Source organism: Peromyscus leucopus, chromosome X (genome assembly GCF_004664715.2).
Source record: "Peromyscus leucopus breed LL Stock chromosome X, UCI_PerLeu_2.1, whole genome shotgun sequence".
Lineage (NCBI taxonomy): Eukaryota > Metazoa > Chordata > Mammalia > Rodentia > Cricetidae > Peromyscus > Peromyscus leucopus.
In genome coordinates this window covers 38,626,351-38,647,702 of record NC_051083.1, presented here as the reverse complement: position 1 = coordinate 38,647,702, position 21,352 = coordinate 38,626,351, and the positions used below count along the sequence as shown (strand labels likewise).

General features: G+C 38.3%; 1 protein-coding gene and 1 pseudogene across 1 annotated transcript; one reads left to right on the top strand and one right to left on the bottom strand.

Annotated features, from left to right (window-relative positions):
* Nucleotides 1–1,762: 1,762 nt before the first annotated feature.
* On the bottom strand, nucleotides 1,763–2,895 carry LOC114681369 (annotated as a pseudogene).
* A 935-nt stretch (nucleotides 2,896–3,830) lies between these two features.
* LOC114681376 (claudin-34-like) lies at nucleotides 3,831–8,002 on the top strand. The gene is made up of 2 exons (XM_028854864.2): nucleotides 3,831–3,933; nucleotides 7,246–8,002. Exon 2 carries the CDS (start codon nucleotides 7,271–7,273, stop codon nucleotides 7,901–7,903), a length of 633 nt encoding a protein of 210 aa, XP_028710697.1. The 5' UTR covers nucleotides 3,831–3,933; nucleotides 7,246–7,270; the 3' UTR covers nucleotides 7,904–8,002.
* Nucleotides 8,003–21,352: the final 13,350 nt, after the last annotated feature.

The following is a 21,352-nucleotide window of genomic DNA, read 5'->3' as shown; positions in this document are numbered from 1 at the left end:
ATGGGAGTTTAGAACTAAAATCAAATCCTCTAGAAGAGAGGCAAATGCTCCTAATTTCTAAGCTATCTCTCTAGCCCCAAATAGACACATTTTGAATATCTACATTTCACTAAGCAATATGAAAAACTTTCTTTCAGTATATTTCTTTTTTTTAATTTTGAAACTTTTTTTTATTAATTTCAAGTAACAATAATTTAAAACAGAAACTATCTCATAGTACAAAACAATAAAGAAACGGGACCAGGGATTAAACAGCTGATACACATCAGTTAACAAACACACTTGCTTCTGCTGTTTTGATGTATGACAATTCCACTTATGTACCCCTAACCAGCCTCTCAAACTCACTAGGTGAATTCTAGATTATTCCTAAACACAAAGCAGATCAATGCACATAAAAGCAGATTAATTTGCACTAGCTGTTAGCTGCATCTACTGGTCTGCATTTCAGTCGGACAATCTGAGTGGAAAACACATTAACAGCCCATGTAGTACTGGTTTCTGGTGTTTAGGAATTCACCAGGTAAACCCAGTGTTTGGGAAACATAGGCAAGTTTAACAGACTAACCTGGTCTACACAGCAAGTTCCAGGCCTAGTCAGTTAATAAGTGGATTAAATTTTAACAGTACCTGTTTACACAATCAAAAGTCTCCTGGATCTTTTAGGATAGCTGATTTCATCCACAGCTTTACTACTGACAAAAATCAAGAGAGTGTGTGTGTGTCACTATTGAAAATACTACCTATAAAGCCCATTCAGGACTCCACACTAAATAGAAATGGGGCAAAGTATTACTTGGAAAAAGAAAGATATACTGTTTTTCACACAAATGAAGACTGGTACAAGACACCAGCAAGTGTCCCAAATCACGCCTAAGTTTCTAGTGACTCAAAGTTGGAAGTTCTATGAAGCAGATATCCTGATCTCTGGGGTAACATACACCGTGTACATGACTAGCACCAGCAGGCTAATGTCTAGATTGCACAGGATTGACTTCAAAGATGATGAAAAAGCATTTGAAGTCACTGAAGAATACAAAGCTTGGAAATGACATGCTTACCCAACACTAACTTCTTAGTCACTTTTTTTTAAAAGATATTTTATTTTGTATACAGCATGTATGACCAGAAGAGGGCACCAGATCTCATTACAGATGGTTGTGAGCCACCATGTGGTTGCTGGGAATTGAACTCAGGACCTCTGGAAGAGCAGTCAGTGCTCTTAACCTCTGAGCCATCTCTCCAGCCCCTTAGTCACTTTTTAATCAGCTGCCATCAGTGGTAAATAGAACACTTGGTGCTTGGTCTAGAAACCAAATAAACCAGGCTTTCCTCCTTGACTGTGTGCAAAATGCCGGTTTTATTTACAAACTTAAGTAAACTCTATGGAGTCCTCAGGAAGCAGTGAATGTGGCTGACATCTTTAAATGGCCTTGTGCCAACTAAATGTTTAAATCCTACTTGCTGGAGGGTTGCCTCTCATAAAACCTAGATCAATGCTGGTGGTGCTTTGAGGCCAAAAGTGACCAAGGGCAGGATCTCCCCTAAGAATTCAAGTACCTTTTGTTGTTAAACATCCTTTCTTCTTCTAGTGACCCAACTAGCAAAAAAAGCACTGACTGAAGCAGCCACACAGTTTTTGGACACTGACCGGTTAACAAATTTAATGACAGTTTATGGTGTAGCCAGTTGATTGTCTTTTTGCTGATTTTTTTTTTTATGACATGGGGAGGAAAATCAGCAAAGAGCACGGTCAGTTTACTTAGAAATCATTATCCAAGGTAAAAGAATTCTCTGTTGAATTCGATATCGCCCCCATTGGTACTCGCCCACTGGCTTCTCAAAGAAGTTTGTCTTTCATTCTAGTGAAATATTTTCCATGAAGTCAAATGAATTTTCTACTTTGAAAATCTTGTAAAACCCCAGCTCCAGCATCAGGCTGTCCACCACAAATTCAATGTACTGCTTCATCTGATTGCGGTTCATCCCGATAAGCTTCACAGGCAAGGCCTCCTTGAGGAACTCTTGCTCTATCCTCATGGCATTGGTAATTATTTTACTTACTCTCTGCTCCTATGGCTTGTGTACCAGGTGCTTGAACATCAGGCAGGCAAAGTCACAATGTAAGCCCTCATCTCTGCTGATAAGCTCATTGGAAAATGTAAGACTGGGCATAAGTCCCCGCTTCTTCAGCCAGAATATTGATGCAAAAGAACCAGAAAAGAAGATGCCTTCCACGGCAGCAAAGGCCACAACACATTCTCCATATGTAGCCTCTTTGTCCCCAGTCCAACGCAAGGCATCTTTTCAATAGCATTGAAGAGATACTCCCTCTCCTTGGAATCTTTAATGTGTCAATAAGGAGACTGTACATTTCAGAATGTATATTTTCTATGCCAATTTGGAAGCCATAGAAACAGCGGACCTCTGTGACTTGAACTTCTTGCCTAAATAGTTTCACCAAGTTCTCATTGACTATGCTGTCACTCGCTGTGAAGAAAGCCCGAATTTGAGGTATAAAATGTCTTTCATTGGGTTTCAGAGCTTCCCAGTACTGAATATCCTTGGAAAGGTCCACCTCCTCAGCTGTCCAAAAGGAGGCCTCAGCTTTCTTGTACATCTGCCAGATAGCATGGTATTTGATGGGAAAGATGACAAAGCAGTGGGGGTTTTCTTCCAACGTTTCATCCTCAACGCTGGGGTTAGTAGATACTTTACTTTTCAGTTCGGCCTGGTCCGGTAAGATTCTCATCACTTCCTTGCTTGCCAGGACACGGGTCGCGCTGAGGATCATGGCATGTTCTCCTTGTCAGCCAGGCTGAGTCGCTTCAATGGCAACACCTTCAGCTGCTGCTGGTTCATGATGGTGGCGAGCAAGACATGGATGGAGAACATGGCAAGAAAGAGCAGAGGCTGAGGCAAGAGAGGAGAGCGAGGCAGCTGGAATCTGGGGCCCCAGTATATTTCAATGCAGTGCAAAGTTGCTCTACAATACTCTGTACCACAAACTATAATTGTTTATTCATTGTAATTTGTAAATATATTTGAGGAGTTTTTCCCTTTCATTGCAGCTATAATCTCATTGACTGTAGAATTCACCTGGACCTTTCCACACATCTCTGATGTATTAGCTGGGTGCTTCTTTGAACATTGATACCAAATCTGTTATTCCAATAACTAGGGACAAAGCATTTCTATACATGAGCCTATGGTGGCCATTCTCATTCACACCACTACATTCCACTCCCTGACTTCCATGAGCTTTGCAACAATATAATGAGGCAAAATGCATTTCATCCAACTTCAAAACTCCCTGGATATCTTTACAGTCTCAACAGGGTCTCAAAGATCATAGTCTTTCCCAATTCTCAAGATAATCTCCTAACTGTAACCCAATGTACATTCAAAAAGCAAACCACATACTTCTAACATAAAATGCATCTCTAAGTGGCAATGAATTTACTAAAGTATCACCTCCTCCAATGACAGGATAGAAACTATTCTTCAAAGAGGGAGAAAGGGAAAGCAACTGATGACAGGTCTGAATCAGTCAGGTATATAAAGACCACTAAGAGGGAATTCCATTAGTAAACACCAAATCCTGCAAATGTTGACAAGAAAGTACATCACAAAAGAGAGCACAGACAATGCCACAGTCTCCCCCCACCCCACCAACAGTGTCAAGACTTAAACATTAGTGACAGAAAACAGGTAGGTGAGATCAAGTGAGGCTTGGAATTTGATGACACAATAGAATTCTTAGAACTAGAAGTAGCCAATAAAAGGCCAAGAGCCCAGAGCTCACTGTGAAGTCAGCAAGAAGCCTCAAAAGACACGTGAGAGGAGCAGATTCCTTGTCAGCTCCACTGGTCTATAAAGCTGGCTGTCCTGTTACATCACCTACCATCAGTTCACTTGACGGCAGCATCTCTGGTTAGTAGAGCTTCCATCTATCTTTATTGTGTACTCTAAATAATGAGGTTAAAAATTTATTCCTATCAAAATTCACCACTGACCATTTTGAGTGTATAGTTCCACAACAGAAAGATCATACACTGCTGTGTTGGGAAACTTTCAAAACTTTCTATCTTCTCTAGCTAAATTCTATAATTATCAAATGTCACCTCTTATTTCTCCATGCTCTGGGCTCTAACAACCATCATTATGTTTTTTGACTCTGTGGGGTTGAACCCCCTAGACTTCCTTAGCAGAATCCCATGGTATTTGAGAGAACTTCTGTCTTATTTACTGTTCTATTACTGTGGAGATATATTGGTCAAGGCAACTCTTATGAATGTAAGCATTTAATTGGAGACTTGCCTACAGTTTTAGAGGATTAGTCTGTAATATCATGGTAGCAAGCAATGAATCCATAGCTGAGAACTCACACCTGATCCACAAATTGAAAGCAAAGAGGGAAAGGGAGAGAGAGAGAATGAATGAGCAAAGGAGAGAAAAAGAGAGAGGGAAATGGAGAGAAAGGAAGCCTGGGCCTTGTATGAGCTTTTAAAATCTCAAAGTCCACCACAGTGACACACTGCCTTCAACAAGGTCACACCTTCTAATCCTTCTCAAACAATTCCACTATCTAGTGATGAAGCATTCATACATATGAACATAAGAGGGTACTTCTGTTTCACATTACTACACTAATTCCCTGGCCTCCATAGGCTTTGTAGCATTCTCAAAATGCAAAATGCATTCCATTCAGCTTCCAAAGTTCCTGTAGTCCTTCCCCAGGCTCAATACTGTCTCAAAGAGCAAAGTTCCTCCTGAGACTCAAGGCAATTTCTTATTGAAACCACATATAAAAATCAAAAATTAAATCACATAATTCCAATATACAGTGGCATAGAATATGCATTACTATTCCAAATAAGAAGAAAAAGGGCATAGTGGGGAAATACTGGACCAATGCAAGACAAAAAATCATCAGGATAATTCCAAGTCATGTCTCTCTTTGTCCTATGGCAGAGGATATAGATGACTCTTCCTTTCCAGCCTTATTGTCTGCAACTCAGGTCTCTGTCTTGGGCTGGTTTCCTACCTTGTCTGCAGTTCTTGGCAGGTATCACATGGCTTTTCATCTCCAACATTTTGGGTCTTCAGTGCATGCCAGGTTTCATTTTCACAGCTTCACAAAGTGGCCCCTCTGGAGCTCCATGCAGGGATACTCCTGCCACAGAACATGCCTTGCTGGCTTTTCTTAACCACATAGGAGTTTCCATAACCCCTTTCCTTTATCTCTCTTGACTCTAAATCCAAAACGATGTGTCTGGTATTTCCAATTAAGTAGCTACTCCAGCACATTTGCTCAGTGCCAACTTCTAAAATCTGAGTTTACATGGTTCTCTTCTACAGAACACCACTTCACTGTTACATAGAATACAAACAACATTTTTGCAATAAACATATTTCTCTTCGATACAGAACAATTTTTTCACCCTTCCCAGCAATCACGCAAATAGATTAAAAATGTAACCTTCAAAAGGAACACATATTTACATTTTTAATTCTTTATTGTCTTAAAATTGTACAGGTCCTTTAAAGTACACTATTTTATTATTTTAATGACCTCTAAATGTTAATGTACAATGAATATCTTTTTGGAAGCTCAGCCATGAATTAAGAGTTCATTAAACACTGGTATCTATTCAGCTAATATTTATTAACAGGCAAGTAATGAGGCTAGTCACAAGCACAGTGCAGGCTTTGCCCTTAGAGAACATTAACTAGTTTGGTCCACGTTTCTAGTTATTTGGGAGGAAAGAAAAACATTTCGATTCAGTCAAGAATTTTGATGAATTTATTGTTCCTAAGATGTATCCACTTAAAAGGTAAGTTCAGTCCACCAATGAAGTGTACTGTCATGTTGACTTTTGTAAAAAGGATGTTGTTTTGGAGTGATTTATTAGCACTAGAGGACAAATCAGAAAAATGGCATCAGATATAGATTTCTTCTCTGACTATACTTTTTTATTCCAGGACACAGCTTTCACTCTGTAAAACTTTGTCCACAAAGAAACTTTAAATCTGTTTTGTGCCTTTTTGGCTTGACAATATTCCTTTTCCATTACTTTTCCAAGTACCCATGGTCTTTTAGGTGCACGTGAAGCTCGCTCTCCTGGTTTGAGGTCCAGGGCAGGAAGAGACTCTGAATGCAGATAATACAAAGTAGGACTAACAGTAAACAACACATAATTGTCATGCTGCTCATCTAGGATGAGAACCAAATCTCCCACCTGAAAATCTCGAATGACTATTTTTTTCAGAATGCCGTGAAGACACTGAAGACATGCTCTGAGACATCAGTCTTTGATTTAACTGCTTGTTTTCTTCTTCTTTCAACTGCAGTGTCCATTCTAGAGGCATGATCCTCTGTTTTTCTTCAGATAGCAGGTTTTCTTGGACAGACGTCATGCTTGTCTCCATTGCCAAGTCCACTTTTCCTTCATCTGCTGTCCCTATGGCTGATCTCCCTGTCTCACCTAGGAGCTCAGGTGCACGAGCTCCATAAAGCTCTGGGGCTGCAACCAGAGGTGCCAAGGGAATAAAACTCCTAGCATGCAGTTTACTCACTTCTTCAAGTTTTTTTTTTCTTTTCTTCAAGCAAATGAGCTCAATCTTCAGAAAGCGACTCTATCAAGTCTTTATCATGCTCTTGTTGTTGCTTTGTACTTTTAAACGTATCACTAAGATCATTTATAATGTTTTCTTTCCTCATTTTCTGTCTTGTTAAAACTGTTAAAACTGGTCTGTTGTTCAGCAATCAAAGATGTTTGAACATTTTGCATTTCTTCATTCTTTCTTTTTTCTTATTCTTCAAGCTGTTCTAAAACCTTAGCTTTTTCTTACTGAAGCTTCTCTTTCTTGAAGTTCAGCAACTAAGCTTGAGGAATCTTCTCTGGATGATTCAAAGGCAGGACTTTTGGCTATTTGATTCTCAAGATGTTTAACTTTTTCTAATAACTCTTTGTCAACAAGTTCTCCCTCCAATTTAAATTCATCTAGCGCAGTTTGAATAGCTTCATCTTTTTCACAAGTAAGCTTCTGAATTAGCTGTTCTTTGTCTTGTTCGTGGCTCATGATCAATTTCTCCTTTTCTCATACCACATCCAAGTCAGCAGATGTTCAGGCCAAGGCCCATTCTGTCAAACATAATGCTTTTCTCCAAGTGCTGTAAACTCAAGTACACTGTCATTGTCTTGAATAACTGTCTTTAACTTGTCCTGTATATCTTTGCAGTTCTCGAGTATTTGCTGGCATCATCATGTTGATGAGAAACTACAATCGCCAAATCGGAGGTTTTGCTTTGACCATGGTGGCCTGGATACTTTGCTGCATCTCCATGAGGCTCCCTCAGTGGCAAATATGGCACTATGAAGATCCTGTGACTTTCAAGCCTACAGTAGCTTTTGTGGGCATATGGAGAGCCTGTGTTCTCCACAATGGCAACAACTCCAGCAACATCAGAATATGTCATCAATACAACTACTATGACTCCTTTGTTCCACTGTATATTCGAATAAACCAGCACCTGCTGCTGGTGTCAAGCTTGCTTGGGCTCTTTGGGAAAATCACCACTATTATTGCACTTTGGACCATGAGTATGGGAAGAGTATGGCGGAATTCCATCTGCAATCCATTCAGCGTTTCAGGGATTCTGAATATCATCACTAGCAGCTTTCTTTACTTTGCTGTTTTATTAAATTACATATCCACCATTCGCAAGTGGGGGGTTGCCTTTCCACCATCTTTCAATATGCCTTCCCACCCTGACACTCAGAAGATGGGCAGTGCCATGTCTCTGGCAATTATATCTGTTGTTTTCTTTCTCTTCAGTGGCACAATTTTCCTTTCTTCAAATTTAGCCATAGGCAAGACACCCCGATCCAAAATTTAAAAGTAAATTGCTATCTTATACCACCTTGAAACTCCAGCAAAGATACTCAAAATGATGGCAAATGTGGCCTGTGTGTGTGTGGGTGGGGGGAATGTTCAAGTTGACCTTCTCTTATCTTTTTTTTTTTGTCTTTTTTTTTCCTTAATTCATTATTTGGATTATGGGCTTTCATTAAATAAAATCTCATTTGAATTGTCATATAAAATCTGTGTTTTATTACTGTCAACAAAAGTAAATAATAAATTTAATCCATATTGAAATGAGTGTCAGAGTACATTAATCTCTCACATTGCTCTTGAATCCAAGGCTCAAAACAGAACCTAGACTGTTTCCCCCTTCCCTTTATCCATCTATATCTGTCTACTCTAAGTCTCTTTCCTAGGGAAATTCATCCCTCCTTCCTGGTCCAACACTCTGTAGCTAACCTTTGTGGTTCTATGGATTGTAGCCTTCTTAATAAAGAATTAACAGCTAATATCTACATAAGCAAATACACTCATTCATAAAATGTTAGTCTTTCTGTGTCTGGGTCACCTTACATTGATTATTTTCTAGTTCCATCCATTTACCTGAAAATTTAATCATTTCATTTTTTTTAACAGCCAAGTAATATTCCATTCTGTAAGGTTTTTTTCCCACATTTTCTTTTTCCACTCCCTCATTGACAGACATCTAGATCATTTCAACTAATGGATATTATGAATAGAGCAACAGTGAACGTGTTTGAGCAAGTGTCTTCTTGAGTCATGGTTCAGAAGGGTGGAACAATTCTTTGTCTTTCTCTTCTGTCACTTTCTTTGGGACGCTGACCCCAGCCTTGACATAATGCTGTGTCAACCAGCCCACATTAGCTTCACTGTGCTTAGACTCCTTACTCTCTGAAGTTCCCCCCTTCACTGTCACTGCCTGCTGCCCATTGACTGTGGTAGTCTCACCTCAAACTGCATATTTTATTTTGTTCCCTTCTCTTCTTCACTCTCCTCCTCTGGACAGCTCCCAGATTTATATACCTTGCCTATACCCGTATAATGTTCTGAACTATAGTTATTTGTCATTGAGTTTCAATTTGAGACTCTCCTTCATTTATTTTACTAATGAGTCTAAAATCCACAAGGAGGAATTTCCATGGTGACGTATGTTGGCTCCACTGGGACACTCCATGATTGCCAATAATACTTCATTTTTTTGTCTTTTATTTCAGTAAGGAGAGGAAAGAATGACCTGTCCCTGAACTGCTAGACAGTATCACATTGGAAGCCACCCTGGGGTTTATTGCAGAAATTGCCAAAAAGGTCCTTCATACTGAGATTGTAACTTCTCCAATAACTATCACTGTTTTTCAAGGCATATCCTAGATTCATTATTTTCAAGTCCAAACTTAAAGATCAAAGAAAAAAATGGAGAAGAATCCATCAGACAGAGACTCTTGTGAGATTAAGGAAATTCTAATAGAGTTTGATTTGAACATTAAAAATACGTTGTTTTCTAGCTTCCATGCCTACAACTTCTCTTCTAATAACCATTACCATGACATCTACCTCACCTCTGTGTCTACATATGGACTTCAAATATCCTTTCACTCTTACACCTTGCTGTTTTACAAATGGAACTGTTGATGTAATTTTTGGTCCTCCAATAAGGACCACTGAATGGGTGGTACAGTACTCTAAAACACAGTTTTTCTTTTTTTTATTTCTGTAATGAAAGAAGAAAATAATCTGTTCCTGTGCTGCAAGATAGCATCACGTTGGGACACATCCTGGGGTTTATTGGAGAAGCTGCTCAATGGATCCTTCAAACTGAGATTGTAACTTCTCCAACAATTATCAATGTTTTTGAAAGCATATCCTCGGTTCATTGCTCTCTAGTCTAAACTTAAAGATCAAAGGGAAAAAACATAGAAAAATATGCTGGATGGATGTTTTTGTGACCTCAAGGAAATTTTAATACTTTGATTTGAACATTAAAACAACCTTCTGTTCTGTCTTCCATGCCTACAGCTTATTATTCTAATAACTATTACCATGACATCTCACTTCTGTGTCTACACATAGGCTATGAATATCCTTTACCTCTTACACTTGGCTATTATACAAATGGAACTGCTAATGTAATTTTGGGGCTTCTACTAAGGACTACTGAATGGGTAACCCTATCACATCGATTACTCCACTAATCAGTAAGACGTCATCTTCAGTCATTGCCCTAAGTCCCTTAATGGCAGTTGGGGTTACCTCTTGAGAACCAGGGAATGTTTAGGACATGAGATAGACATAAGACAGGCAGCTCAGGGGAAGGGATCTAAAATCTGCAGTTCCAGAAATGTGCCTGGTTCTCAGCCCTGCAATTGCCAGAAGGGAACTCTAGCTTCTTGTCACCTCCTTGTCTAAGGGCTGTAAGTGAGAGTAGGGTTGAAATTCAGTTCAGACTTCGACCTGTTTTGCTTATCATTGGAACTGGGTCACTAGATTTTCAGGGTATAAATGAGTTGTATCTAATCTCTAGTTTTATTCCATGTTCTAAATAATTTTAAGATCACCTCTTTAGATAAAGGACTCCCATAGGAAAAAAATAGACTCTAACTCTAGGTGGAGGCATGCTTTTTTCCCCTCTGAATAGTTTCTCTAGGTGGGCAGGTCAAGCACATGGTTAAGGGACCATTTATAGAGGAGCAGGTTCACCTGGAGATAAGGTGCTTTTCCTTCTCAGAATACCTAGTGCCCACTGTAGTCCCTATAAGCCACCATGAGGTTCAGTGGCTCTACCAGCTTTTCTGGATTCAAAGACGTAATCTTTTTACTTTTCTTTTGGATGTTTTCCTGAGCCTAAAGATGCTTTGTGCTCCCTGGTACTTTTAGGCTTCCTGAGTCTTTCTCTAAATCTCCTCCATCACACCATGTGGCTGCATGCTGTCATGTGGCTGACCTCAGTGCAAGCTTATCTGAAAAGGCATGTTTTTTTCCCTCCTTCTCATCTCCATTCTATACAGTTGCCATATTACACATTGCTTACATTGTGTATTTTTTTTTGAACTCTGATACATTGTTCAGCTTATAAAAAGAGGAGGCATTTTCTATGTATACTATATCTTTAAAATGTACCAATCATCCTTTTAAAAGATTTGTATATTTATTTTGTAAGTATAGGAACACTGCATGAGATATGTATTTGCACTACTTACATCCTTTATAAGTATAGGCCAGAAGAGAGTAATAGATCTTATGGGACTGTAGTTACATAGAGTTGTTAGCTACCCTTTGAGTGTGGATATAGAACCTGGGTCCTCTGCAATAGTAACAAGGGCTCTTAAACACAGAGACATTTCTCTAGTCCCCTAGAAATTTTTCTTTGACATCAAAACCTCATAATGTTTCAAGCTCCATCACCTTGTCTAGTAAATTGTATTTGTTTTTTTTTTTTTCTTGATTTTTGTTTTCATTATTTCTGTGTGAATACCTGATCATTACCTGATGCTGCACTTGTATGATTACAAAAGTAGAGCTAGTGCATACACAGAACCTTTACACCTACAGGCTATTGTTGTTAATGCTACTGGAAGGCACTCTGCATATTACCAAAGGAGGGACATAAACACCAACTGAATTAGAAGCCTTTGTTCTACAATGGAGTCCAGCCAGCAAAATACAGCAATGCAATGTTGGCATAAAGCCTATGGGAGTAACCAAGCAATATCTGATTTGATTTAAGGCACACTCATGGGGTGGCACTTATATCTGACACTCCTTGAATTACCCAGAATCTGAGTCTACATAGCCTAGGGACCAAGGGAAAAACCAAATATACAAAAGGAACTTAGAAATAAAATTACATTCTCGTTATGCTCATAGATCAATTCCTTGATCAATCATCATCAGAAAGCTTCTTCCTGCAGCAGATGGGTAGAAATAGCGAAACTTACATCTGACAAAAGCCAGAGTGAGAGATATCAGATTACTCAGCCCTAAATGAGATGTCTCCATCAAATCCCTCACTTTAGGGCTCAGGGAACCCTACAGAAGAGGAAAAAGCAAGTGTAATAGCCAGAGGGGATGAAGGACACCAAGAAATCAAAGCCTTCTTTTTTTTTTTTTTTTTTTTTGGTTTTTTTGAGACAGGGTTTCTCTGCATAGTTTTGCACCTTTCCTGGAGCTCACTTGGTAGCCCAGGCTGGCCTCGAACTCACAGCGATCCGCCTGGCTCTGCCTCCCAAGTGCTGGGATTAAAGGCATGCGCCACCACCGCCCAGCGAAATCAAGGCCTTCTAAACACAACAGAATCAACACACACGTAAGCTCATAGACTGAGTATGCAAAGGGTCTGCACAGGTCTACACTAGGTGGAGTCCTAGAGCTGAAAGGAGAAATGATTCATGTCACTAACATAGAAGTTACTTCCTACTGATAACAGCCTGCAAATGAAAATCTAGTTTTTGTCAAGGGAGTCTCCATGAGGGAAACAGTATTTTAAGAGTATATCACATGTCCAGCAGTAGATGGCCAATAGAAAATGAATTCATCTGCATCTTTGGAGGATTCTTGTCTCATAATGTCAAGTCAGGGCTCGAACTTTTTTTTCTTTCCCTCCCTCCTCCCTCCCTCCCTCCCTCCCTCCCTCCCTTTCCTTCCTCCCTCCCTCCCTTTCCTTCCTTCTTTCCTTTCTCTCTTTTTCATTTTTGTGTTTTATTTTTATTTTTTGCAGATCTTTTGAATATTATTACTTCCAGTTTTGTGAGTTTATGATATTTCTGAGTATGCAAACAAGTGGGTCTCTATGTCTATCTCTGTTTTTTGTGTGTCTTTTCTTGGTTTCTTCTATTTTATTTATCCTATTCTTATTTTTATGTTTTTGTTTTATCTTATTTTGTTATTATCCCTTTGATGCTTTGTTTTTTATTGAGAGAAATAAAGTGGGCTCATCTGGACAGGAGGGGAAGCTGGGGAGGAACTGAGAGGAGTCGAAAGAGAGAAAGAAAAATCAGGATATATTGTATGAAATATTTATTATCAATTAAAATTTATTTTTTCTTATGAATGTTTATATATTTATAACAGGTGGAGAAATAAAAATTAAAAATTATAAGAGCCTCACTCCAGGATGAACTACTTCAACTGATAATACAGTAAAAAATAAAAGAATTATATGAATCATTTTATTTCATGTATGTACGTGCACCAAAAGCATGCTTGGCGGCCACAGAGGTTTTCATTCCCTGGAACTGAAATGGTTATAAGCTGCCATATGAGTGCTGAGAACCAGATCCATGCCCTCTGCAAGAGAAGCGAGTGTTAATCCATTTTTCTAGACCAAAGACAGAAGAAGTAAAGCACAGAAACTTTTTTAGTTTGCATTGCAACAGTAATTAGGTACAGAGTTATTAGAAAAGAACTTGGCATTATCTAGTAATATTGATAATAATAATACTCATATCTACCATGTTTTCCACAAAGCTGCACAACCTGTGTTTGATCCCTGGAACCTATATGGTGGAAGGAGAGAAATAACTCCCACCAAGTATTCTCTCCCTACACATATGTGTTTTGACATAGCTGTGCTTCTGACTCATCTCCCACATACAGTCACACAGGTGACTTGAATCCTTTCACTGATTTTTTTCCACTGTTTGTGTTTTCATGAATTTCTTTAAGGGATTTATTTCTTTTAAGGACCTCTATCACATTCACAAAGGCTATTTCAAGGTCTTTTCCTTGTGATTCAACTGTGTTGAAATATCCAGGGCCTGCTGTATTAAGACTGCTGGTACCTAGTGGAGACATTTTGTCCTGGCTATTATTGATTGTTTTTTTATGCTGACATCTAGACATCTAGGATTGGGAAGATTGTAATTCTAGATGCTGATGTCTGATCTTGTCTTTGGTGGGTGGGTGTGGTGCTATTCTAATTGTACTGAAATGTGATTTTGATTGTATGTTAATAAATAAAGTTGCCCGGGGGTCAGAGCTATTAGAGCCATAGACAGAGTGTGGCGGCGGTGGCACACGCCTTTAATCCCATAGATCTCTGTGTGTTCAGGGATACAGCCAGCATTGGAGACATATGCCTTTAAGACCTAGGGGGCTGTACATTCAGACAGTGACGAGGCAGTCATGTGTTTGGGTTTACAACCAATGAGAAGGCAGAACAACATACTATAAAAAAAAAAAAACGAACAGACAGGATATAGCTCTCTTTCGGGAAGCTTGGACACCGCAGGCGGAAGGGTGAGATTTTAGCTCTGAGCTCTGACCTCTCGGCTTTCTCTTTTACATTGTTTCTGTGTTTCTTATTTAATAAGACTGTTGGTTACATCAACAGGTGGGTGTTTTGTTTCTTTGTTTCTGTTTTCTCTCTTGTTCTCAGTCGAGTACGGTGGCTGTGTGTTGCCTGTTATGAAATTCTTCTGGAGTCTCGATAGGTGTGGCCCCTGGGGTTTCAGTTAAAATATGTTTCTGGGTATTGGGAGCTGATATTGAGGAATGGGGATAGGCTAGTAGGGGAGCTGAGGGGGTTCCCAGGAGGGAAGAAAGCAAGGTGGTCCACTAGGATTTGTTTAGTCTCCTGGGAATTTGGGCAGAGAGTGAGGAGAGGCCACAACAGCTAATTTGCTACAGAGCTTGTCATGAAAGTAGGAAATTAGACTAGAAGGAGAGGAGGGAAAGGTCCAGATCTGCAGTCAACCTAACTGCTTACCTTGCCAGGGAGATCTGAGGATTCCTAGGTTATGCCAACTTGAGTTGAGGGCTGAAATAAAGTAATGAGTGGAGGTAGGAAACTAAGGATGAGAAGATCTGCATGAGCCACTGGAGATGGTGACAGGGGTAGGAGAGAGGGCACAGTAGGTAGTCTCCATATCTGGGGAGGTGACTGAGAATTTGGATTTGGAGGAGCAGAGGAAAAGGTGAAGATCTGCAGTTAGCCTGCCTGGTTCCCTGGCCAGGGTGCTGTTTTTTGCTTGGTTGTTGTTTTTTTTTTCTTGAGGGGTGGGAGAGACAACAGAAATATGGATAATTAGGAAGGTGGGGGAGGTTATGTGAGAAGTTGGGGAGTTATAAGAAAATGATCAAGTATATGAAATTTTTAAAAACATCAAAGAAGGGATATCTATGTTAATGTTATATCTTAGTGTTCTTCCTGAGTTGGTTATAGAAGATACCCAGTGGCCCACCTCTGAGCTTGAGTAGATTATTGACAAATTTCTGTAATTTTTTGTGAAACCAAGGGTCTTCTCCCTGGTATACACTTCACAATGGACAAAAAGGTAGTAAGAAAATCATCAGCCTCACTGACGCTCAGTGACAAAGCAATCGTAAGTTTTTCTTTCGATTTTCTTGCATGTTCTCTTTCTCAGATAAGGGTGAAGTGGTTCTTAATTTTATTTTAACCACGTTTTCCATGGTGGTTAGTTATTTTCATTATTCATATTTTACAGATGTTACTTCACCCACATTGTACAGTATTACTGAAGGACTGACAGTCTGTCAGGTACTTGAGGTCTATTCAGTCAGGTAAATTTTACCAGTTACCTCTGGGTCATGCCCAAAACCTACTTGCATGAGCCCCTCTCTCTATGATCAGCACACTGAAGCACCATTCACTATCAATAGTAAAATGCCAGAATTTTCATTTCACAATCCCCAAAGCAGACAGTGTCCATCTCTGAGAATGGAGTACTGAATGAGGGACATGTGAATGTGCTATGGTCAGGAAAACTGAAATGGGGCCTTGTATGACAGACCGATTCTTGCTCCTAGAATTTTCACCTACCCCATGTGACTTTGAATCTGTTACAAATTGCTGAAACTGTTAGAAATTGCTAATGATGGCAGAAAGGAAGGACAGGACCTGGAAGGATATGATGGGAGGTGGGACAAATCAAGGAGAAGAAATATTCTAGAAAGGGAGGAATTCATGAGCCAATAAAATGTCTTTGGCAGAGCTTTTGGAGCTCTGGGACCCTTCCGATTCCCCAGTTTCTGCACAAATATAACACTTTTCTCCTAGTACTATAACTCCTGATTATATTATTATTCCTGTCCTGAGTACCCATCCTCATCTTGTTCGGTATTTCTTTGTAGTTCCCAAATATTCAGTCACTATACTAGTTTCTGGGTTTTACTCTTCTTTTTTTCTGGTGCCGGTGTTTTCACATTCTTTCTGTCTGTGGCCCTCGTACTTCCACCTGTCACTTCCACTTTCTTGGTACTTGCAATTTTTCCTTCATTCTGATTTCAGTTTCCTGTATTTCCCAGAAGTCCAATGCTTTGAGCTACTGAGCAAGCTTACTGAATTCTCTAGATGACCATTCCTTACCCCAAGATCCTCAAAAAAAAGGAGTCAAATTTATTGTCTCTTTATTAGTTTTACATGAATATATATTCCTAAATATAACCTGTATAGTCTGGGTAATGGTACTTGTTTTATATATATATATATATATATATATATATATATATATATATATATAATATATATATATATATATATATACATATACATATATATATATATATATATATATGATTTATACAGGAGGGTTGCAGGGAGGAAAGGGAAAATGATGTAATTATATTATGATTACAAAAGTGAAAGTAGTATTTTGTAATAAAAAAAAAAACCAGGACTTCAGATCCTTTTGAACTGAAGTTATAGGCAGTTATAAGCCTCTATGTGGGTGCTGGGAACCACAGTTCCTGGAGAAACAAGGGACCTTAACTTCTGAGCCTTCTCACCAGCTCAGGACTGGTTTTATTATTTTTTCTGTTTTTTATCATTTTATGTGTATAATTTGTAGAGATAAAACCCAGGGCTATTCTAACCTATCTAAACATTTAATGCTGAGTTATAAATATGTCAATCATTTTGTCTTTTTCATTTTCAATTATTTATTTATTTACTTATTTATTTTCAGGACAGGTTCTGGCTGAACAGCACAGGATTACAAATAATATGTGATCATTCTGATTAAAATAGAGTCCTAAGATTACAGGTTTCACTAGCTGCCTCTTGTTTGATTCAATTTTCTGTTAGTATGTTGTGCTTGGTAACTGTTTGTGTATAGGGGTGTGTGTGTGTGTGTGTGTGTGTGTGTGTGTGTGTGTGTGTGTGTGTTGAGGGAGCCTATTAGCATGATGTAAAGGCCAGAGAAACACAAGAAGTCTTTTTGATCTCCCTCCACCTTCTGTATTGATACAGGATCTCTTTCTTGGACTCAGACCTTGGAAAATCAGGTAATCTACCAGCCAGCTTTCTCTGGAGACTCCCTGTCTCTGCAACCTGAGTGCTGGGATTGTAGCCAGGTCTCTACATCTATTTGCAATTGCCTGCATGCTGACAATCTGAATTCTAGTCCTAATGCTTTATCAATTCAAACATCTGCCTAACCCTAACTAATTATATTTTTTCAAATTTGAGATTATAATATAATTATATTATTTCCCCTTTCCTATCATTCTTCCACCTCCCCATATACCCCTCTTTCATCTTTCAAATTCATGGTCTCTCTTTTCAATAATTGTTATATGTATGTATATATGAATATAAATAAATATTTCTAATTTGCCACATCTGTATAATATTACCCCTATATATGTTTTCAGGGCTGTCCACTTGGTATTGAACAACCAATTGATGTGCTTTTCCCAAGAGAAGACTATTTCTCCCACTCTTAGCATTTTTTAGTTGCCTGTAGTTCTTTGTGCATTAATGAGACCTTATGAGCTTTCCCCAATCCAATTCGATATAACTATTGTGTTTGTCTTTATTCAGCACATGCTTCAGCAGTCATATTGGTGAGCATTTAGGTGTGTATCTTCTGACATGACTAGGAAACACAGTCTCACAGCAAACTTCCAGAGTCTCTGGATCTTTATAGTCTTTCCTCTCCCTCTTCTGCAGTGTTTCCTGAGCTTTGGTGCAGGAGTGCTTTTAGATGTATCTGTTGGGACTGGGCTTTGCATTGCTACAATTTTGGTTGGTTATGGCTTTCTGTAAGAATCTCCATATATTACAAAGAAAAATTTTCTTTATAGTGTGTGGATATAAGAACAGATGTTTAGAATATAGTTAGAGTTTATGCTGGTTTAGTAAAGTGGCAGCTGTAGATTTTCTTATAGATCCATGACTTCAATAACCATGAGTACTTGGCTAGGTTTCAAGTATAAGGCATGTTTTCTCTCTTGTTTAGTGGATCTTAAGTCCAATCAGAGAGCTGTTAGCTACCACCAAGGTGTGCATGCCATTGCATCCTTAGGGATATTGTGCCATGCTGGTCATTATTGTGGTTGATATGAATCATATCTACATAGGACTATTCATTTCTTCATTACTTTGGAAGCTTGCATGGCATGTTTTGCTTGTATGAAAGCTAGCCAGGGGAGGTATTCAAGTCAATTACAGCTCAGGGGCCTCTGAGCACTGTCTCTGAAGTGCATATTTTCAGCAAAAGAACTTACCTTTTGGCTCTGGGTTTCGGGGCAACTAAAGACAAAAAACACAGGCTAAATATTTTGGGAATCTTCGACAACCTTGACTAACAATTCAAAAGAGGCTTCTTTTGCCAAATGATGGTGAATTTTAGTGGCACTTGGCTCTTAGATGGAGCATTGTAAACACAGATGAGAAATTTTCACTTTATACATTTATACATTTATATTTATACACACAGTTACATGTGTTACATTTCCTTTTTTGATAAATAATAAGTTGTACGATTCCTTATGACTCAGACATCCTTATAGTTAGTTAACCCTCAGTCCTCCTTCTTTTGTGTTTACCTTCCTCACGTCTCCATAAAGAAGCCCCCATTTTCCATTTCCAAAATCAGATCAGGTATACACTGATATTCCCTTCTCTATTGCTTTCCAACCTCCATATACTAGCAATGGTTGCTTCTTGCTTTCCTGATTTCTGCATTTATTCTGTGGTATGTACTCACATATGACTATTTGGAGCTTGGAGCCTCTGATTAAAGAACCTTCCTTTATCAATCTAATTTATCTCTCTCAAGATGATTTTATCAAGTTCTATTCATGTATCTGTAGAGTTCATAATTTCAGTTTTCTTTATAGCTAAAGAGTATTCCATACTATATATAGACCATGCTTGAAATATTCATTTGGTAATTAAGGACATATAAGTTGTTTCCATTTCCTAGCTGTTGTGGATAGAGTACCAATGAACATGGCAAAGAAAGCATCTGTGGAATAGGATATCAAATCTTTTGGGTATATGCAAAGAAGTAGTAGATCTGGGTCAATGCTCGATTTATTTTTAAATTTTTGAGATTTCTCACACTGATTTACATAGTGTATGAACAATTTTTCAATTCTAAGAGTAGTATAAATGGGCCAGCTTGGTCTACAAAGCGAGATCCAGGAAAGGCGCAAAGCTACACAGAGAAACCCTGTCTCAAAAAAAAAAAAAAAAAAGAGTAGTATAAATAAGGGTCTTTTATTCCACACAGCCATTCCAGCATTTACCACCAGTTGTACTGATCTTTGTCATTCTGACAGACATAGGATGAAATTTTGAAGTTGCTTTGATTTGTATTTCCATAATTTCTAGGGATGACAAACATTTTTTTGAGACACTTCTTAGCTACTTTTTTTTTCTTTTGAGTATTTTTTTTTAAATACCAGGCCCATTTTTAAATAGGTCATCTTTTTTGGTTCTTTGTTTTTGAGTTCTTTGGATATCGACCCTCTCTCAGATGTGTTGCTGGCAAAGATTCTGCACCATTCTTTGGCTTCCTCCTCTTCATCTTATTTTTTTTTATTTCCTTAGCTGTGCCAAAACATTTTAGTTTCATAAAATGCCACTTGTCAATTGTTGACCTTAATTCTTGGACAATTGGATTCCTTTTCAGAAAGTCATTTCCTACACCTATGTCATCTAGGCTATTGCTTATTTTTTTCAAACAATTTCAGATTTAGGTTTAAGTTTGGATCAATTAGGAGATCAATTTGAAGTTATTTTTTGTGCATCATGATAAATATGAGTCTAATTTCATTCTTCTGAAGGTTGGCATCCAGTTTTGCCAGCACCATTTGTTGAAAATGCTTTCTTTTCTCCAATATATATTTTAAATGGTTGAACTTATGTATACTCATGGTTGGGTCAATTGCCTTCTACTGGTCTTTATGCCTGTTTTTGCACCACTACCACATTGTTTTTATTTGTGTGGATCTGTTTCATATCTCGAGATCTAGAATGGTAATCCCTCAAATGTTATAAGTTATGTCAGTCATTGTAAATTATATTCAGGATTGCTTTGGCTATCTGGGGTCTTCTGCTGAGCTATATGAATTTCATGACAGATCTGTTTCTGTGAAGAATCGGATAGGAATTTTGATTGGATTTGCAATGAATTTTTAAATAGCTTTTGGTAAAATGGTCATTGTCACAATTTTAATCTACCGATCCATGACATAAGTTGTCTTTCCATTTGATAGTGTCTCTATCTCCTTCTGCGGAGATTTAATACTTTCATTATAGAGATTCTTCATTTATCTGAGACATGTTTCATTCCTAGCTAACTTTTTGATATTATTGTGAATGCATGTGTGTTCATAAATTATTTATCTGAGTGTTTATTGTCAGTGGATAGAAAAACTATTAATTTTTAAAGTTGAGTATATACCTTGGCACATTGCTGAATTTGTTCATTGTTTCTATACTTTTTCTGGTATAAGTTTTGAGATCTCACTTGTATAGTATCACATCATCTGAAAATAGGGAAAGTTTGGCTTATTTTTTTCCTGTTTATATCCTTTGAATTTCCTTCTGTTGCATTATTCTTCTAACTAGTACTTTGAACACAATGTTTAAATGGAGCAGGGATGGTGGACATCCCAACTTGTTCCTGACTTCAATGTGATTGCTTTGAATTTTGGCCCATTTAAGATGAAGTTGGCTGTGGGTTTTTTATATATAGCTTTTTTATGTTGAGGTATGTTCCCTCTAGCCCTATGTTCTCTAAAACTTTTAGCATGAAGGTATGTTGGATTTTGTCAAAGGCCTTTTCTGCATCTATTGAGACAATCATGTGATTTTTGCCTTTAAGTCCATTTATGTGGTGTAGACAGATTTTTCTGTCCGATCTGTCAGCTTCCAAATTACGGCACAGAGACTTTTTAATTACAAAGGCTGAGCTGTAGCTTAGGCTTCTTACTATTTCTTATAACTTAAATTAACTCATTTCTATAAATCTACTTTTTGTCTTTATTACCTTCACTCTGTACTGCCCTTGCTGCTTCCTCTCCATCTGGCTGGTGACTCCCCATGTCTCTAGCCTTCTTCCCAGTGTCCTCTCTGCCCCCAAATCCTGCTGAGCTATTGACTGTTCAGCTATTTATTTAACCAATCTGAGTGAACATTCTTCACAGTGTACAAAAAGATTATTCACAACATTTCCCTTTTTTGTCTAAATAAAAAGAAAGGTTTTAATTCTAACAT

Excerpts from the sequence above, each read along its gene's own strand:
- LOC114681376 (XM_028854864.2), top strand. The coding sequence starts at position 7,271 with ATGTTGATGAGAAACTACAATCGCCAAATCGGAGGTTTTGCTTTGACC.